Below are 20,050 nucleotides of genomic sequence, written 5' to 3'. Positions count from 1 at the left end.
GAAATAAGCCTACTGTATCTCTTGTGACTAACGAACAGAGAGGACAAGCGAATTTCCGTTGAAAGGTGTCGTCATCATCATCCAAAACTGGTGACGTCATCATCGTCATCGTCGTCGTCGTCATCGTCATCCCTCCCCTCCCCCTCCTTCTCCGTAGAGTCAGAGCCTGAGAAGCCTGAGATCAACGCGCTCATCTAAACTGATCGATAGATGACAACAAGTAGCACGAATACATCGAAGAAGAAGAAAAAAGTTGCAGAGTTCAGATACCGTAGTATCTATTTGAAATACCATTGCCGTTGGATACGATCTTTTAATTAATTAAAAGCCTCAATAAAAAGACGTAACTGCGTACGTAAAATACGAGATTAAGACGTCAATGAACAATTGATGACCTAAACAAAGAAAAACTGGTAGATTGACAGCGCCTAGAAGAGTGACTTCAGAATCAGCATCTCGCCATTCGACATCCGGGATATATGTAAATATATATGATGGGAATTTGAAGCAAAGTATGCACATTTTAGATTCTACAGCATGATAGCTACATGTAAGGCTCGATCTTATCTAAGATCCGTTCTAAGTTTAGATTCAGGTAAACCACCCAACCTAGAAATGTGAGGAACTGTATCCAAATTGTTCTAGATACACTGTACAAACTGCACGAAATTAGAATGGTGCCCATGCCTACTAGATCCCCCAAAAGAAACATCAGCCAAAGAACACGTCTGTCTAATCACGCTCATTTCATTCCACGCAGACAGAATGTGGTCGCAATTTATTATAGCAGCAAGTGATCGAACAACAAGCTGCGCTACAATTTAGATATTTGTCATTTGGTGATACCGGACGCACAGGCACACGCACACGCATATGCACATCCATTGTGTTGTTAGGGACGAATATACGTGTCTCTTCCAGGTCACGATGAGATCTACTTGTAGAGGCGCTCCCAGTGTGTTCGCGCATGCTCACTATAGAAGACACCTATGGCGTCTTGTACAATCAGAATCCAATGCAATCTGCTTTGCTAGGGATAGCGGCGGACCTCTAGACCTCGATATTTCACGGTTGACGGACTTTTGTCTGCTTGCAAAGCATTAGGAGTGGATAGGAGTGGATAGGAGTGGACGGCCATGGCAGGTCAGTCTGTAGGGTGGAGGGTCCTTATCTCTTAGATTCGACGTTTCGCTCACTCTTTGTATAGAGCGAGGAGGAGACCTCCAATGGCTGTTATGGCAGGTGAAGGGAACAGTGGACGACGATCCAACAGAAGGTAAGATCGAGGAGTCTAATATTTCTGACGTTGCAACCTTACAACATCCTTGTTGCTTTTCGATTTCCTCAAACCAGTGGACCAAGCAGATATTATCTCTGCAGTGAAGTTCAATCATGATGGAGAGCTCCTAGCTACTGGAGACAAGGGTGGGAGGGTTGTCATTTTCCAGAAATCGCGCGACGAACCAACGACTCGTTTGTGCGGAGACTACAACTTCTATGCGACATTTCAAAGTCACGAACCTGAGTTTGATTATTTGAAGAGTTTAGAAATTGAGGAAAAAATCAATGAGATACAATGGTTGAAACAAAGGAACGCTTCTCGGTTCCTCTTGACGACCAACGGTAAGGGTGAACTCATTTGTAAATAGACGCTGTGTGCGGTTGTATACATTAGTAGCTTGCACAGTTGTTTTAGGATGTATATTACTAGGAGTTGCGGGTGTTAAATGTTGGTGTTACGTGTCTGTTTGCCTGTCAATATGTGTTCCCTCAGGGTGATAGGGTAGGCTTAGTGGTCATATCATGGCACCTTAGTAACCTAGCTGCGTGTACATGTAGTAACTAAGAATTGAAGTTAGTTTGTATTTAATACTCATCATAGACGTTTGTTCTTCAAATATGTTATTTTGGATCTATTTACTGTAGAAGTACCAATGGCATTTTCTGCAAGTATCTGTGTCTTTGATCTCTCTGTTCTATATAGAAGTTATGTACTGTATAGTTATATACTGTATAGAAGTGTGTCAGCAACTAGGAGCACAGATTCATCACTCTCTGGTCCATCATGTTTAGTCTGTAGAGACAGTTGCAATTTTACAGGATAGTATTTAAGTTGAGTTGAACAGACAAGTTTTTGGAACAGTTAATAAGCCACTTCTCTTGTATGCCCCAGGTTGTTTATTTCTTGTTACCAATTTTAAATATTAATTATAGCTGTACTAGGTCACACCAAAAATTCATGTTTTCCGTTGGCAGCTCATAGATATTTGGGTTGGTCGGTAGGGGGAAATTTTTCCAATTATATATATATATATATATATATATATATATATATATATATTTCTACATAAACTATGTTAAAACGACTAATTGCTACCAGTAAAATGTGCCGTAGTAAAACTACAGCGAGTTCCAAGACAGAAAGGCAGTGATATGTTTCAACAACAAAGTTAGATTAGAATTCACTGCCATGGTTGACGCACAACAGTTGGCTTGCAAGTGCAGTTAACACATACGGGAAGGACAACTTTTCTTTAGCTGTTCCTGGCTAGATTCTGCATCGGGACTACCACAATGACAACAAACCAGAGGCAGTTGAAGACTACAAGCATAGTACTGTAAGTGAACTCAACATGGTTGCTGCAGCGGATTGTTGCTGACACAAACACTTTGTTATGAACTGTGGTGGAAGACAGTTTGAACATTCCACACAGATTGCTTGCCCTGCCATAGTTTAGCTTACACTCTACAACCCAGATATAATCTTGGTAGGCATAACACAACCGGGAGACACAGCACTTGAAAATATTGTTGTTAAGGGTTTTGAAACATTTGTAGCGTATATTGAATAATATTTCAACTTGTTCATCACTTGAAATTCTATCTGTCATAACAGTGCTCAAACGTAGTATGGTTAGTGCGTGCTAAGGCAACTCAATAATAAAACAATATTTGCAATCCTTGAAAATCGGGTCATTTACACTGATTTTTGTGTTTGGTCTTACCCAAGTCAGTTACTTTAAAGGTGATTGTTCTCATAGATATCAGGATGAGTTGCTTTGATGCTATAGCAAGATCGTCCGATGCATGTTGCTCCATTGGAGCATTTATGTAACCATTTCTTGTTTAGGGGTTGTCCATTTCTACGGCATTTTTACGAGCATACAAAGTGTATGCTTTTCTTACCTCCTCTCCCTTCGTGAAAGCGTACAATACAATGTTGCTAGCCTGCAACAGTACAATTTTTTTCACATATAAACAGCATTGTGAAAGATCAAGCCTCTATCAGCAACCCAACAAATGGACTTTCAGCGTTGGACTACTTTGAAAGTATGCTGTCACCCTGCTTTTCTTGGTCCTTTTCAACTTATCAACAGCTCATCGCATTCAACTACTTTTCTTTTCTCCACGCTGCCAGATTTCCAGAGTGTTTGTACTTTTGTAGCAGCGTCTTGACAGCCAAGACATTCAGAGTTTGCAACCACGAATGCATTCACAAAGTGTTGATACATGCTAGTTGGCTTTGTGCACTGCAGCGACCATTTGGCTCAACTGAGTGAGGTGGACATTTTCTACTCCAAGCTCCATACAAAGCACACCAACACACCCGGATGTGGTAGCTTGAATTCAGGATATTCAAGAAGCCCCGCTACGAGTAGAAATAAGGTGCACTATTTACACTATTTGATACTGTTAAATGTTTCATATCAGTTTGTGAAGCATCCAGCAGTTTTGTTAATTTTTAGTCAATAGAGTTGTTCGTGAATATGCCATACAGGCCCTGCACATGCGCATCTACAAACATTTTGCAAAAGCATACATGCTAGCTTCCTTCCCCTAGCATACACTTTGTATGCTCGTGAAAATTCCGAAAAAATAGATGACCCCTTACACGATTCCACTATGTTTCCCCTCTAAGGTTACCATTTATGGATAATACTGAACGTCACTGAATACTAGAGTTGCTATAGGGCTTCAGTGGTTGTACCATTTGCCATTGTTCTTGCACAGTTTGTTGTTAATTAATGATCGTTGTATTTTGGCATAGCTTTTATGATGATGTTACAAACTCCAGACACTCTTGGATTTTGACACTTGATTATTTGGGATTTTACTACCACACTCAGGCGAGTGCACATCGCTTTTGAATTAGATATACTAATTCAATCAGTAACCACGAACTCTTTTTGGATGCTCCAATTCGCACTGAAGGCAAACCTGACTGATTCTATAGCCTGAATTGGAAGGATCAAGATGTTGCAGTATCTAGTACATAAGCCTTGTAGAGATAGTTCTGAGATTTTTGTCGAAATCACTATTCTGCAAAATCGAGGTTGCTACACTGTAATTTTGGTAAAATTCGTCAACCTCTATGCACGTGACCGAGAAAACACGTCTTTTGTTTGCGCACATAGAACCTACTCTAGTCACAGCTTTCTCTCAGTAAGCAAACGCACTCGATTCACAGTGAGCACTGAAATTTTGCATTGTTTCGAGCTTACACTACTGCTGTCCTCGTCAATCGATGCCTTAATTAATAGACAACCTTCCATTAGTTTCATCGAAATTGATTTTCTTGCCAGGGCACTTGAAAATATGTTACTTGCCATAGTTATTCAGGGTTCTCGCTACAGCGTGGCACTGCACCACACACCAGTAAGAGTGCGCCACTCTCAGAAACGGTAGATAGTAGTCCAAAGTTTTACAGCCAAGGAATGTTTGAGAATTCCATTCTACTGAAATACAATACTATATTACTTAGTAAAGATGACAATAGTCACAAATGTAGGCTCGTACAAAATAACACAGGATAATAGCCTCGCTCCAAATGTAGAAGTGTTAATTGCAGTCCCAGATGCGCTGCCTCTGATTTTATTCCCAGATGCTCTTCCAGTGACTCGGATAGAAGTAGACTAGTCATGGCTTTTTGCTAAGCAACAGTCAGTGGTCACGTCAATCAACGCCTGACTAGACAGACTTTCTGTAGTTTCATCCATGAAACTTGCACATGCACAATCTATGAACATCGTTAAGAAAGGCTTACAAGCAATCGAAGTTGATTTCCTTGCCAGGAAACTTGAACGTATGTTACACTCAATAGTTACAATGCAAAATCTACCTCACATGAGATCGCCTCAAGTGCGCATGTCCGACTTGGACCGTGCAACTGTTTATGTAATGAGCAAACTGCATGTGTCACGGACCCACCCATCCCGCCACACTACCAAAATCTCTAGCGAGAACCCTGTTACGATGCAAGAACTACCCTACTTGAGATCAGCTCAAGTGCGCATGTGTGACCGTGAGCATGCCCCTTTAATCCTCTGGTTTGGTGATGGTTATGAAACTGGATCAATAGATTGCTGTAATGAGAATGTTGCTGACAAAAAAATCAGTTACCCTGAAAGAGTATTCAAATAGTGTGTATGATTTGTTTGATAATCTGTTTATGGTGATTGATAATATAGTAATGTAACAACATTAAGGACAGGAATCTTGATGACTTCAAGTATGTCATAAGGGTTAATAAACACTTAGCAACATATAAAGATAACAATAATAATAGTTGCATCATCCCTAACCCTAGCCCAACCCTTACTCTAACCCTAACCCTAATTCTAGGTCATCACAATCTGCAGCACTTACAAAAAGCAGTGCTTCTTGGATCCAGTCGGATTCTTTGTAAAGTCGTATGTCTAGACGGTCATGATGGTCTAAGCACCTCTGAGGCAGGGTTTGCTTCTGCTGCTTACAAGAGACCTTATGAATCAGACTGATCTGGTTGAGCACAACATAATAATGCTGGTTACTAGCACCATATGGATTACACAGAAACATGTACCTCTAAAAATGTAACACCATCTGTTTATTATAGTAAAACACCTAAAGACTTAAATGTGTTACCTTCACCTGTGACCACCTGTGTGCAGCAGACATAGGATACTGCTTTGTGCATGTACATGCTAAAAGTTACATGCTCGACAGTTTGCTCTAGCTTGTTGTAAGCTCACATTGGTTAACAAAGTCAAGAATCCTTGGCTACAGTTCAGGACTAGGATGTCCGCGCATAGATTCAGTTGCCCGGACAAATAGCAATATTGATCGGACATTGTCCAGTGTTCGGCCGCTATTTCAAGCTCTGCTCTCTGGGACTTGTATGCCGTGTTGGTTGTCACCCAGTTGAGGGTAAAGAGCCACTCAGAATACTGAGAAGGTTATGACAACATAGCAATACCTGCGGGTCTGGTTGATGGGTTCCCAGTTGAGGGTAAAGACCCTACTGTCCCTACTGAGAGAGTGATGACAACATGGCCTAGTGGTTAGAGTTGTTGTTGTGTGACCATGGCTTGGGTTCAATGTCGGGTGGCGACAGCAGTAGAATGGAATCTGTCTGTTGGTTCTTTGTCACTGTTGATCTGGCGTGGGACCATTGGCATCGAGGATCAGTGTTTTCCTGGTGGTCATTTGCTATCTGCCAAGCATACTGTTCAGAGTTGATAACATTCTCGTAGCACACGCGATCAATAGTCGATATGCCAGTTACTAGCTCCATGTGGATTACACAGAAACATGTACCTCTCTGGGACTTGCCTGCTAGGTTGGTGGGTGCCCAGCTGAGGGTCAACATACTAAAGATTCCTCTTGCCCTACTGATGACAATATATATATAATAATAACTATGACAACAACAACAAACACAACCACCAGAGGTGTCATAATGATGCTATTCAATATGTGGCTGATATATATATATATATATATATATATATATATATATATATATATATATAAGATGTACTGGAATGTTTCTGTTCAAACCTATCAAAGTTAGTTGCTAACCAAGTCAATGTGATTCTATTCGACAGGACGTCCATGATAGCTGCAGTATAAGTTACTTGTCTGTTGGACCATTTTTTCTTAGCACAAAGGCAATCATTTGACATCATGCATCTGGTTTCCCATGAAACTTCAGTATTTCATATAATGTAATTATGTTTTCTTGCTGTTTGTTTGTTCTTTCCAGCTCAAGGGCAAAAGACCGGAAGCTTTCTAAGGTAGACAAGAAGCATTAAAACTATTGAACCTTTTCAGTCCTTCTTTTTTGGGAAATGCTCCAGTTTAATTAGCTGTTAGAGTGTGTTTTAGAAAGGTACATTAAAAGGTAACTGCAACACAAAATCAAAATTCTATGTTGGAAATTGATAGTTCTAGTTGCATACATGACAGGAAAATAGTTTTAGATTTTTAAGTTAAGTCTTCGCTGAGAAATAGAAGGTCAAAGTTGCTGTAATGGGCGTGGTGTAGTTTACAGTCAGGAGGGAGATGTGTGTGCATCTGTATAGTCAGTGGCTTGTAAAAATAACTACATTTTCATATCCAAGGCAACACTGCTAATGTAGAGGCGACGGCAGCGACAGTTATTCTTCAGAAGAGCCCTCTGGAGGTTTTTACGTGATGATAACGTTTTGCATGAATCACAGGATAAAGATCTGCTGGGAGCCATCAGACCATACAGGTTCGTACTCAGCAACAGTGTCTCTGAAGCTTTGAGATCACCTGCTGCCTTGGAAGCGGACGAGGAAGAGGACAGGCAACCCGATAGCCTGTCACCATCATAAGTAGAAGTAGAAGTAGCAAACACAATCGATGCACATCCGGGTAAGTAAACAACCAGCACAGGTGTAGCTGCAGTCATTGTGAGATGATGGATACGTACTCGTGTGGAGTGTGTGTGCTGTCAAAACATATTTGAAATTGTCTCAAATAATGATGCAATAATAATGTCGAATACTAGCGACCAAGAGTGGCACAGTGTACTGGTGAGATCATGCAAAACTCTATTGCTGTGAGAAAGAGAAGAAAATTAGTTGACACAAGGTTTGACTTCACTGTACAGTATACTGTAATGCATACGACTGCATTCACTACACGATGATCAAGCACATATAAATGCAAGTCTAGTCATCAAGAGTCTGACCTTTCCTAGCCATTAATGTTTGCAGTAGTTTTAGTCCTACACGAGATTCTTCCTTATCCTCATTTTTCTCGCTTCTCAAATGCGGCTCTCCTTTTCTTTTGCGAAGGTTCCAGAATGCTGTAATCTTGAGGCAGGTAGATGGAAAATGGTGGCCTCAATTTCGCTCTTCTATATCCCAGACCAAGCTCTTGAAGACCTAGCTGTATGTATCTCAAAGCAATCAGGCTAAAAGTGACTACTACAGACTTCTGTCCACTCAGTAGGACGCGTCGTACTCAGTAGTAGTCACCCGGATGACACAAAAATCTCTGCAATTGTCCTCCTTATTTGCGATTCCCACTCTTGTCTTAGCTTGGGGATCGTCGGAAATCGAAACACGCTTGTGTATAACTTGTGCGAATTGGTGCATCCTGCAGCTACGCAACACTGAACCATACTTTCGCCACAGATTCCTTTGTTTACAGTACACACTCTGTGATGTGTACACTACACCACGTCTGTTACTGGAACTTGAAGAACCTGAAGCAACTTGGACCTGCTATATCTCAGTGAAGACTTAACTTAAGAATCTAAACTATTTTTCCTGTCATGTATGTAACTAGAAGTTTCAATTTCCAACATAAAGAATTTTGATTTATACGTTACAGTTACCCTTTAATGTGAAACTAGAATGTTGTGTGTCGTGAGATCATAGGTAAGTTATGACATTTTGCAAGAGGACAGGACAACAAATAAGGAAATGAAGACAGTGTTCTTTAGAGTTTTGAGTGACTTTTGATATTGCTTATCTGCCAGGCAGGGTAATATTGACTGATGTGCTATAGATATCGATGTTTAGCAGGTGTGACTGCACAAGTTAACACAGTGATCTTGGCATAACTGTTTGTTTATTAGTAATCATATTATTGGTGGTTATTATTTGTCATTGATATTGTTGGGTTTCATTCATGAAAGGTAGCAGGAGTGAGACTAATGTCATGTAATTAACTCAAGGCGGAGCCCTGGTTACAGTAGTGGGTGTTATTGTGATGACACCACCATGGAACCAGTAGACAGATGTGGGCGGGTTGATAGCCAATGTGGGTGGTATTAGGTATGGTTGTATGTGCTAAATTGTCACCAGAGCTGATGTTGTCCTAATAATTAAATTGTTTCTAAACAAACGCAGGTGCTTCATTGTTTTGTGAACTCAACCCGAAGTTAGTGGCATGGATATGTCGACTTAAGTTGTGCATGTCTGATTGTCATAGCCCATTTCTTCTTTGATGGAGACAGTGCTGATTTGCACATACCTGACCGGATCTAGTAGATGGTGTCTCCCTCTACAGGAAACAGAGCGATCGCTGATGAATATAGCCAAATGGTGCTTGAATAGAGTTGAGTGGAAACTTAGCGAAAGTATGATACTATACATGTATATGTGGTTCAGGTACATAGTTTCCGGTCATGTAATCTCGACATTTATTTACTCATGGAAGTCCACCATAAAAGCAAAGATGGCCTAGAGTTGAGGCTAAGTGCAGCAGCTGCATGTTCCATAACCTAAAAGCTACCAGCCAAGGGTTTAGCACTTTAGTGCTTGTTCATTACTATCATGTTCAAGAGTAATTTGTTTATTTTTATATGAGTGCTAATTAAAGACTCACACATTTTGTGTTCTTAACATTCGTTTATTGTATCGATAATATTTGGTATGTGGCTAACCACTTTGCTGGCTTTAGACAAAACTGTGAAGTTGTGGAAGTTGACAGACAAGTACAAGCAAGCATCTGGCTTCAATTTGATTGCTGATGATGGTCATGAGATTAATGCAAAGACTGTTGGTGCTTTAAAAGTGCCTCATTATATGCCTTTGACGGAGAAGTCTGTTGAGGCTTCATGCAAGAGGATGTTTGCCAATGCACACACATATCATATCAATTCAGTTTCTATAAACAGTGATGGTGAGAATTTCATGTCGGCCGATGACTTACGGATCAATCTGTGGAATGTGGAAGTTACAGATCAGTGCTTTAGTAAGTTGCAGAATGTATGTCAATTAATTTCATTAGATAGTTGTGTGTTTGGTTGGTGTGCGGGGCTAGATGAATGAATGTTTACTGTCGTAAAGTAGAACTCTCACCAAAATCAACAATCTCTCAGATGAAAGCTGTCACGTCATGACACAACCCCTAGCAACCGTTTACTGCAGACTTCTACCATAATGAAGAAATAAAGCATTGAAATGTCCTGTGTGAGCATGTTTAGTACCCGTGTTTCTTTCAGACTGACTCATTGCTGGTTAGCAAGGAAGACCGATACGTGTGCACTTTTCAAGGTAAGGATTATGAGGCATATGGTAGCAAGTTATGATTTATTGATTAAAGCAAACTGGGACCCCAAACTTATCGTGATGTGTTTCTTTGCTATTATTTGTCGTTGTAGTGCTGGGTTCCTTTGCTTGGCGGCACACCTGTTTTGAACCGAAAATGAATGTGATTTCTCAGTCGTGTAGTCTCTGCTTTGGAAAAGTTGTCATGTGTATGAGACGCTACACATGTGGTGAGCCTGGGGCACTGGCGCTCTTCTCAACACTGTTTTCATAGTTGCGGAACAGCCAAGCTCAGTGCCCTGCAAAAACCCAAATGCAGTCAGTAAATGTGTAGCCTTGTTCACTAGAATTCATCATACGAATTCGGCAAAGGTTCCTCCAAAGGTTCTCTCAACCTACCCATGTTTGCCACTAAGGCTGTGTGAAGAACTTCAAGCTCCAAGACAACCCTGTAGAAGGCTGAATTCTGAGTGATACAATCCAGTGTCTGTTGCTCCTGCTCTGAACACCAGTCATGAACACAAGTCGGTGTTGCGTAGACTGCCGTGATTTGGTTCCTCTAGATGTTCGGTCTCTAATGCACTATCATCTTCTCCACTTTCAAGCTTCATATAAGTATGGCAATATCTACTCAAATGAAGAACTTGCAATCTCTGCCATGATCGCAGAATACAATTAAAAACCGCAACTATGAAAACAATGCTGAGAAGAGTGCCAGTGCCCCAGACTCACCGCATGTGTAGCGTCTCATACACATGACAAACTTTTCCAAAGCAGAGAGAGGCTAAACGACTAAGAAATCACACTCGTTTTTGGTTCAAAACAGTTGTACCGCCAAGGAAAGAAACCCAGCACTACCTAACTAAGTTTCACAAGTGTACTAGACAAATAATAGAAAAGAAACACATCACGATAAGTTTGGGGTCCCAGTTTGCTTTAATCAATAAATCACAACTTGCTACCAAATGTCTCATAATCCTTACCTTGAAAAGTGCACAGGTATCGGTCTTCCTTGCTAACCAGCAATGATTTAGTCTGAAAGAAACACACAGGGTACTATACATGCCCACACAGGACATTTCAATGCTTTATTTCTCCGTTATGATAGAAGTCTGCAGTAAACGGTTGCTAGGGGTTGTGTCATGACGTGACAGCTTTCATCTGAGAGATTGTTGATTTTGGTGAGAGTTCTTCTTTAAAGGAGAAGTCTCACCAAAATTTATAATTCACCCAATGAAAGTAGAAACTTGTTCTGTTTGTTGGTAGTATTGGTTCCAGCTGCTTTGCTTTTGTTTTTGAAAAATAAAGAGAAAAAAATTAATATAGCAGGCATGTGCATTCGTCAACGCTTATGTAACAATGCCTGACATCACGAAAGCTCCACGATAGCAAGTTTGACTGCAGGTACAGTATGTTGTTGATCATAAGATTCAGTAAGAAAGGTGAGTTCCGAGATGTACAGTGGTGCTTTTTGAAACAGGCAATGGTACTGTGTTATTACTGGTTTGTTCACTGGGTTAGTGTGGAAATGCATGTTTTGTCCCTTTCTAGTCAATTAAGGAGAAGTTAGTTTGTGCTGCTGCGATTTACTCATGTACATTGATGTAGCTCGCAGACCGTGCCATGTACAGTATGTCTGCATTAAGTGGTTACATTTTTGGTGTGGCATATTATGACATTCCTTGCTGGAGTGGCATACCAAGCCTCACCTGGAAACATAAACTTTTGCCTGTGACTGTACACACAGCACAATCTGTGAGTAGCTACATCAACCTACATGAGTAAATCAAGGTGAGCACAAACCAACTAGACCAGAGAGGTACAAACACACATTCTCACACCCATTCAGTGAACTAACCAGTGATATTGCAGTTTGGGGACCCATCTCAAAAGTGCTATAGTACATTTCGGAACACACTTTGCTTACTGAATCTGATGATACAATGTAATTGCAGTCTGGTTATTTCAGAATGGCAATGACATCAAGGATCATTATACTGGCATCAACGAATGCCCATGCTTGCCATCTTAGATTTTTTCTTTTCATTTCTTGAGAGCAAGAGCAAAGCTTTGGAACCGATACTATTGACAAAGAGGACACATTTCTAGCTTTCGTTGAATGAACTATAGATTTTAGTGAGACATCCTCTTTAATTTAATGATGACAGAATGTTACTTATTAGTTAGTGCTGTCTATACGGGACAAGAACATGTTGAACAAAACCCTTGGCATAGTTTGATGCCATTTAGTAGGTACACGTGTACAGTCACATCAGATGTGCAAAGTGTGAATGAATTATGGGGTATTAGTAGCAGCACTTTTCTTGGCTTGTTCTCATTAAAGTGAGCAGACATACGTGGAGAAATATTGTATGAGTAGTAAATTGATCAGCTATTGTTATACAGTGTAATGATCTGCATTTCAACATGAAACTATGAATTCAGGTCTTTTCCAATGATTATATCAGTTATGGGAAGACATCATTTATGTCACATTTGTGCACATGTAGTTGCCAATTCATTGTTATTTCATTATATGTGCATTATGCTGCTTTTATCATTAATGGGTGTAATGGTAACAGTAGGCACTTTAAAGGGGAACTGCCACAAAAATACAAGTTCATGTTTAATAAAATTAGTTGTTGTGGTAACTCGTTTTCTAGAATTTCTTTCCCCAAAGTGACATGAACAAAGAAATATAGAGGGCGTGTTGTATGTGTTCGTGTCATATTGGATGATTAGCTACACTAAATAGGCCGTCCTCCACATGGGCAGATTAGATATTAGTTGTTAGATATTCTATGCAAATTGTGTTGCATGAATATTCCATTCTGAGAATTTGTCATGAATTACATCTCATTTACATGTATTTTAATCCTTTCTGAAGCATTAGCAGCCAGACAGAATTGTCATGAAGAATCTTGTTCAGAGCTATATCTCTTTCAATTATATCCTGTTCTGAGAAATTAGCAGCAATTGCCAAAGAAAATATGCCACTACATATCCAGTTCTTTGCTTGGGCTGATTAGATTATTGATTGTTAGTTAATTAGCCGTTGAAGACAAATGAAATGTAACCGAATGTCTCGTTTTAAGAAATTAGCAGCGAGTTTCTTTTCGGAGTTATATATCCAGGGCAGCAGAAACTCGGAAATTCTCACCTTGTTCTGAGGATTTATCAGTAAGTATAACTCGTTCACATGCATTTTTAAGTCATTTTGAAAAGCAGCCGGACAGAATAATTATTCTCATGAAGAAGAGCCCATTTAATTATATCCGGGCAGCAAAATCTTGGAAGTCACGTATGGCAAATATGGCAAATGGATAAGGAAGGAGCTGCCATTAAACGGTAATGCCCCCAGCCATCTGGCTGGGTTCCTGTGCACTAAATAGGAGCTATGGGCATTGCTAAGCAATCTCCTGGAGCACCGACTGCAACACCAACTGTGGTGTGGGCACCCAAAGTCCCACTCGGACCCCGGTGGCTGATGGACTTTGTCGCAGTCTGAGGCCTTTGCCATCCCAGTCAAAGACCAGGTACTTATTTATACTCCTGAGTCGAGAGAGGCAATTGTGTGTAAGTTTCTTGCCCAAGGAAATTATGCCATAGCTCGCCATCACTGTGACTGGAACTTGTAACCCTGCAAGGTCCCGAACGTTTCCATTCTCCAAATGCACTCTCTAACCAATTGAGCCACAGCACACACGTGCAGTTACATACTCACTCGTATATGGCTTTACACGCGTGCTAAATCTTGCTCTTCTCGCATTTGTCGGTAGAAATCTACACACTCCCTGTGTAGCGCTTGGTACAGGAAACGTGTAGTTCGGATTCGGTGCAGAATTTAGAGAGAAACATATGCACTGGAAGAGTGGTCGTAATATGCAAGGAATCGTCAATGTCTGGAAGCATTGTGAAGGACGACAACAGGTACAGTCCAGACGGGGCTATTGCAGGTGGGCATTTGAATGAACCGGAGGGTATAGCGTTTGCTTTGTCAAAAGATTTTACGCAGGGGTTGACCCCTCGAGAGGGGACCTCGTGCACTCTAAAAAATTCCATTCGTGTCACTGTCGGTTGGCCTTTACAGGTTCGTATGCATGAGCCAAACTCGGTGGATATCGGACCCGGGGTGGCAGAGATATGCGCGTACTTATATACAGACAGACAGCTCTCCTTTATATATATACTAGGATCCATGGCCCGTCCTTCGTACGGGCAAGATACTGTAGTGTAAAGATAGGTCTGTGGACACGTCACGTGCAATCTTTGTTGCGAGGTCCCGGATATGCTGAATGAATTCGAATCTTGCTCTTCGCGCTTGTTTCGATAGAAATCGACACACTCCCCGTGTAGCGCTTGCTGCAGAAAACGTGTAGGTTGGATTCGGTGCAAATGCGATCAGAATTTGGAGAGAAACGCAAGCGATAGAAGAGTAGGTTTCGTCGGCAAGAGATATTCGATTGCTCGAAGCTTTGCGAAGGACGGCGATGCATAGGGTCTACACGGGACTGGTGCGGGCGTGTGTTCGAATGAACTGCAATGTGTAGCGTTTGCGTCGTCGAGAAATTTTACGCGTGGGTTGATCCCTCGAGAGGGGACCCGGTGCATTATTTTTTTTATTTTTTACGCAAACCTTCCTCTGTGCGTGCCGAGTGTGCGTGCCGATTTTGGTTGCGAACGGACAAAAGACGTGGCCGCCAAACGCGAACATACACACACACACACACACACACACAGACAGACAGACAGACAGACAGACAGACAGACAGACAATTTGAGCTTTATATATTAGATACTGTATATACAGATCTGTATATATAGATCACATAAAAGTGTCATAGCACTATGCATGAGCTGTACAGAAATCATGGCACTTCTCTGCCCGTATAGTCTCAAGCCTGAACAGATCGCAGTAGATCTGGAACGGATAGACAACACAAACTCGTGTGAGTGCAGCTTCTGTGTCATCATGCCAAGCACTGTAGAAAGCATCTGCTGCTGACCCTAGGATTTGTGGGTGTCTGTCTCTTGCTATCTAAGATATGGTCATGCCTTTACTCTGCAGCTTTTGAATGGATGCATTAAATCCCTCTTGTTGCATGAGTACAAAATTACCACCTTCACTCACCTGAACAAGCTGAAGAAAGTCAAGTATGAGTTCTGATTCTTGCTCAAGATGGGTGTAAGTTCCATATTTGGCAGAATAGCCAGGGCTATCACATTTACCATCTCCCAGGAGGCACAGGGGAATGTCTTTGAACTGCTCTTGTGACACTGCTGTGGACCGTTCTTGTAATGAAGTAGACGTCCTGAATTCTATAGACTCAGACAGGAACTTTAATTTCGTGATGACTGCAAATTGTAGCAACTTGCTAAGGCTCCCACCTGAAAGAAGAACTGCTGCTGCTGCTGCTGCTGCTGCTGTTGTTGCTAACTTGCTAGCTAGAATGTGACTTATTACTGGCTACAAATGCCAAGTAGTGGCCCCTTGAGTAAACAGTTTATAGTCAACATGCTCCCCTGGGTATGCTCAGCGATTTCGTCAACTAGTGACGCACAAGTTGGACAGAAACAAAAAAGGTGTTGAAGGCAGCTACTAAGTACTATGTACTTTTTCAGGAGGTAATGTACTGTTTAATTGCATAGATGCAAATGATGTGTCTGCTGTATCACAGGGCTAATGTGTTATAGCCTGAATCTACTGACCCCACACATGAAGAGTAGCAATTTCAAATCATGTGTTATAGGCAATGATGAAGAGCTAGGAGATTACAGGCACTGACATGTGATGCAGAATGAGAGACGATTTTTAACAGTATGAATGGTCTTCTGGATGTATTATGTCTGAGAAAATTGTACTGGGTTGATGCAACATGGACTACTGGTACATGGCTACCATAACAAATGTCTCATCATAGTCTTCCTCTATTTCTGAGTCTGGATCATGTACTCTAGCTGGTTTAGATGATGTTTGGCTCTTCAAATATATCTAACTGCCTGGATACACACAGTGATTAGTGCCAAGTATGATAGTATACTAACTTAAACTACTTGAATCTGCATTCGTCTCTTGCCTGTTGATCAATTGGTCTGGTACTTACAAACGAGTAGTGTTGGAACAGCATTTGCTTTCAGACGTGCTCTTGCCTGAGTTCCCATAAGTTGGGCTTGTAGACCTTGCTTAAAACAGTCCGGTTGAAAATTATCGGTGCACACGTAAATGTTGCATGTTACAGGAGGATTTTCGATCGCAGCTTCGACAACTACTGTTTCAACAACGATTTTTTTGCAAGAGGCAAGCGATAGAAATGGACACCACATTTGATATCCTTATCTTTATTGTTGCAGCCGTACACAATGCAGAGTGTTGCCTCGACCTTCCAGACCAGAGAGCGCACGCAGCACACGAACTCTAGTCTGGACCAGAACGGTACTAAGATGATTTCGGAAATAGCCTTCTAAGCCAATCAGCGTCTTAGAACCAGAATGTCAGTTGTAAATTCTGATTGGTTTAGCAGTAATTGGTTATGCTAAGTGCACTAACACTGATTGGGCGTGTGTGAAATCTTCGTGGGCGACTAAGTGCATGCCAGAGCCATGATGAAGACTCTGGTGCATGCACACATCTTAGTTTTAGTTTCAGCTTCAGTTCTTCAATATTTTCAAGCTTGCGGTGACAGGAAATGCACAACAGCATCACTATACCATCACCTTGACAACTGGTCGAGTGGTAGTCTCGCCAGGCGAGCGGTTAGACTAGCTAGCGGTCTGCCAAAGAATCAAAGAGTCGTTGTGTCATGCCATCCACCAACATATCGCCGCAAACACGGCAGACGTCTCTTTTTGTTCATTTGGCATTTACAAATGATATGTTGATTTAGGTAAACTGATCCTACGCTGTTAGACTACCATTTAGCATCACTTTTGATAAGTACTTCCAAAATCATTTTAGTATCGTTGTGGTCCAGACTAGAGTTCGCGCGCTTTGCGCACTCTCTGGTCTGGAAGTTTGAGGCTATGCAGAGTGCTGCCTGGTAGCAATGCAGAGATATTCATGCATATGACTGTATAATAACATGGCACTTCTACGTCATCATCCAGTATGACATGATACACGTGTGACACACTTTGTTTATTTTTCGTTCTAATGTCTTTCATTACACATAAACTTGTATTTTCGTGGGAGTTCCTCTTTAAGTACCGTGCTGGGTGGCTAACATAGTATTTGCATGACATTGTAGTAGTTTACGTTCATGTGAAACAATGTGATCAACTTTATTGTCTATTTAAACTGATAAACACCTGTGTTACAGTGATGGTGGATATTAAGCCTGCGAACATGGAGGAGCTGACTGAAGTGATCACAGCAGCCGAATTCCACCCATTGCAGTGCAACCAGTTTGCATACAGCAGCAGCAAAGGGTGCGTACGGTTATGTGACATGAGATCCAGAGCCTTGTGTGACCAACACTCAAAGTGTAAGTGTTTGCACAGGAGCTACACCAAGACTTCTTTTGTTATTGTCATGGTCTTACTTTGTGTCTGCTTCATAGTATTTGAGGAACCTGAAGATGCCAGTATGAAATCATTTTTCTCTGAGATCATTTCATCCATGTCTGATGTGAAGTTCAGTCACAATGGCCGCTACATGTTAACAAGAGATTACCTCACTGCTAGAGTGTGGGATCTAAATATGGAGAGTCGACCAGTCGAAACATATAATGTTCATGAGCACCTTCGTGGGAAGCTGTGTGCTTTGTATGAGAACGACTGCATATTTGACAAATTCGAGTGTGCTTGGAGTGGCCGAGACACGTATGTCAAGTATATTTATGTTATCTTGATGTCTCGGTACTTTGTGAGTGTGGATTATTTCTCTTCGTAATCTGGATGTCACTGTCTGTCACACTGTTTAGCTATCTAATTCTACTCAAAGACTTTGGGCTGTTTTCTATCAAATATTGTTATAGATAGAGCTTTTGTGTTTGTTTAATTAACATGTCTACACATGCATACATGTCTCTCTCTCTCTCTCTCTCTCTCTCTCTCCTGATTTCCTGAATTGAATGTCTAAGCAGTCTGTTCTATGTAACGTATGAATAAAGTTGTCAGTTTTGTTGAGGGTGGTGGTGGTGGTAGATCAGTTGGAGAATGACCTTTGCTTACGTTATACTGAAATGTATTTAGTAGCTACAATGTGTCTTTCTCTTGGAAGGGTAACGTCCAGTTTAGTATCACTCTACGTATTTGCCACCTTGAATGCTACTTGTCCACAATCAAAGCATAGTTATGTTGTGCTATGTTTTGCTCTTCTGTAGTATTAAAATGCGTTCTCGTGCTTTTGCTTGAAGTCTATCTAGAATGTCTGCCAACATAAACTCTTGTTCCTTTCCCTAATTTTAATCTTTCCTACTGGAAGGACGCCAAAGCTCCTGCTTCTGTTTCAATCAGTTCCCTTCGCATATATGGTCTCTGCCTTCATATAATCGCATCTACTGAACGCAAGCTTGAGACCCAAAGATCTACAATCTATGTCTGCTTAGGTGTCTGTGCACATCTGTCTGTCTGTGCATCTCAATGTCAATGTGAAGTTTTCTTGTAGGTGTTAATACTATGTTGTTTTCATGTCTAGTCATATAGTGACCGGCTCCTACCACAACCTTTTTAGAATCTTCGACCGAGCTTCCAAGCGTGACACTACACTAGAAGCATCTCGTGAAGTGAGACTACACCAGCTTGTCCCACCCAAGAAGGTAGTCTCAACAAGTGGTAAACGGAAGAGAAATGAGATATTTCTTGATTCAATGGATTTCAATAGGAAGGTTCTCCATCCAGCATGGCATCCAGAGAGAAATGTCATAGCACTAGCAGCCACCAATAACTTGTACTTATTTCAGGCAAAACTATGAGGTGGTGTGTAGAAGTAGGCTTTACCATACAGGCCAATGTTTGTGCTGACTGTTGGATGGCAGCACTTGTAATTGTATAGTATGGATGGTTTTTATCTTTGCTACTGTCGCCATTGGTCAGACTGTTACGGTCTTTGCCACTGGTCAGTGACTTGTTGCGTATCATGTGACTTGCAAGGTTAGGTGAGAGTTTCAAGATTGAGCTTTCTGCTTATACATAGTACCATGCTTGGGCACAGTGGGCATTTCCAGAAAATATTGGTGTAGCACACCAGGTGCCTGCCTGTGTTGGCATTGCATCAGAGTGCATCATTGATTGACTGATTGATTGATTTATTCATGATTCGGGCATATATATCCTGCATTCTTCATGCACTCGCTGGCAGCAAGTTGGAATATTATTTCGAATGGCTGTTTCGAGTGCACAATATATGCAGATCCAAACCTCTGCCTCTGAATCCACAGTATGTGCATAGATAAATTGTACACTGCTAACACAGGCATCCGTATATAAACACATACAAAATTGCATCGATTCTCGTTTATTAGCTACAAGCGTAAAAGAAGGACACCACATGAAGTGGTGGACTGCTTCGAGAGTTCACTCTAAATGGGCTGAATTGACTTCCAGTCTGTGTCGGTATGGCGCTATGTTTGTTTGTAAGCATGTGTCACGCTCGGGAGTTTGTTGAGCCAATCAGCAGTCGTTTTAGGACACGAAAATAGGTGACGTGACACTAAGTTGTCGGCATGAATCACACTTGGGAAATTGTTGAGCCAATCAGCAGTCCTTTGGGACACCAACAATAGGTAAAGGTAACAATCCCGCGCATTATGCCAGAAAGGCTG

General features: G+C 41.3%; 1 protein-coding gene across 1 annotated transcript; it reads left to right on the top strand.

The window, feature by feature from the left end:
* The first annotated feature begins 981 nt into the window (after window positions 1–981).
* LOC134182174 (serine/threonine-protein phosphatase 2A 55 kDa regulatory subunit B alpha isoform-like) lies at window positions 982–19,424 on the top strand. The gene is made up of 7 exons (XM_062649546.1): window positions 982–1,143; window positions 1,208–1,276; window positions 1,354–1,623; window positions 9,700–9,993; window positions 17,606–17,770; window positions 17,846–18,107; window positions 18,925–19,424. Exons 1-7 carry the CDS (start codon window positions 1,137–1,139, stop codon window positions 19,199–19,201), a joined length of 1,344 nt encoding a protein of 447 aa, XP_062505530.1. The 5' UTR covers window positions 982–1,136; the 3' UTR covers window positions 19,202–19,424.
* The last annotated feature ends 626 nt before the right edge of the window (window positions 19,425–20,050 follow it).

This window comes from Corticium candelabrum, chromosome 1 (genome assembly GCF_963422355.1).
Source record: "Corticium candelabrum chromosome 1, ooCorCand1.1, whole genome shotgun sequence".
Taxonomy (NCBI): domain Eukaryota; kingdom Metazoa; phylum Porifera; class Homoscleromorpha; order Homosclerophorida; family Plakinidae; genus Corticium; species Corticium candelabrum.
The sequence above is the reverse complement of the archived record's forward strand: the minus strand, read 5'-3'. Positions and strand labels throughout refer to the sequence as shown.

What these genes read in the sequence shown, in the direction of transcription:
- LOC134182174 (XM_062649546.1), top strand. An exon ending in GGACGACGATCCAACAGAAG is followed by an intron (nt 1,277 to 1,353) that starts GTAAGATCGAGG and finishes TCCTCAAACCAG; the next exon opens with TGGACCAAGCAGATATTATC. An exon ending in GTTCCTCTTGACGACCAACG is followed by an intron (nt 1,624 to 9,699) that starts GTAAGGGTGAAC and finishes TGCTGGCTTTAG; the next exon opens with ACAAAACTGTGAAGTTGTGG.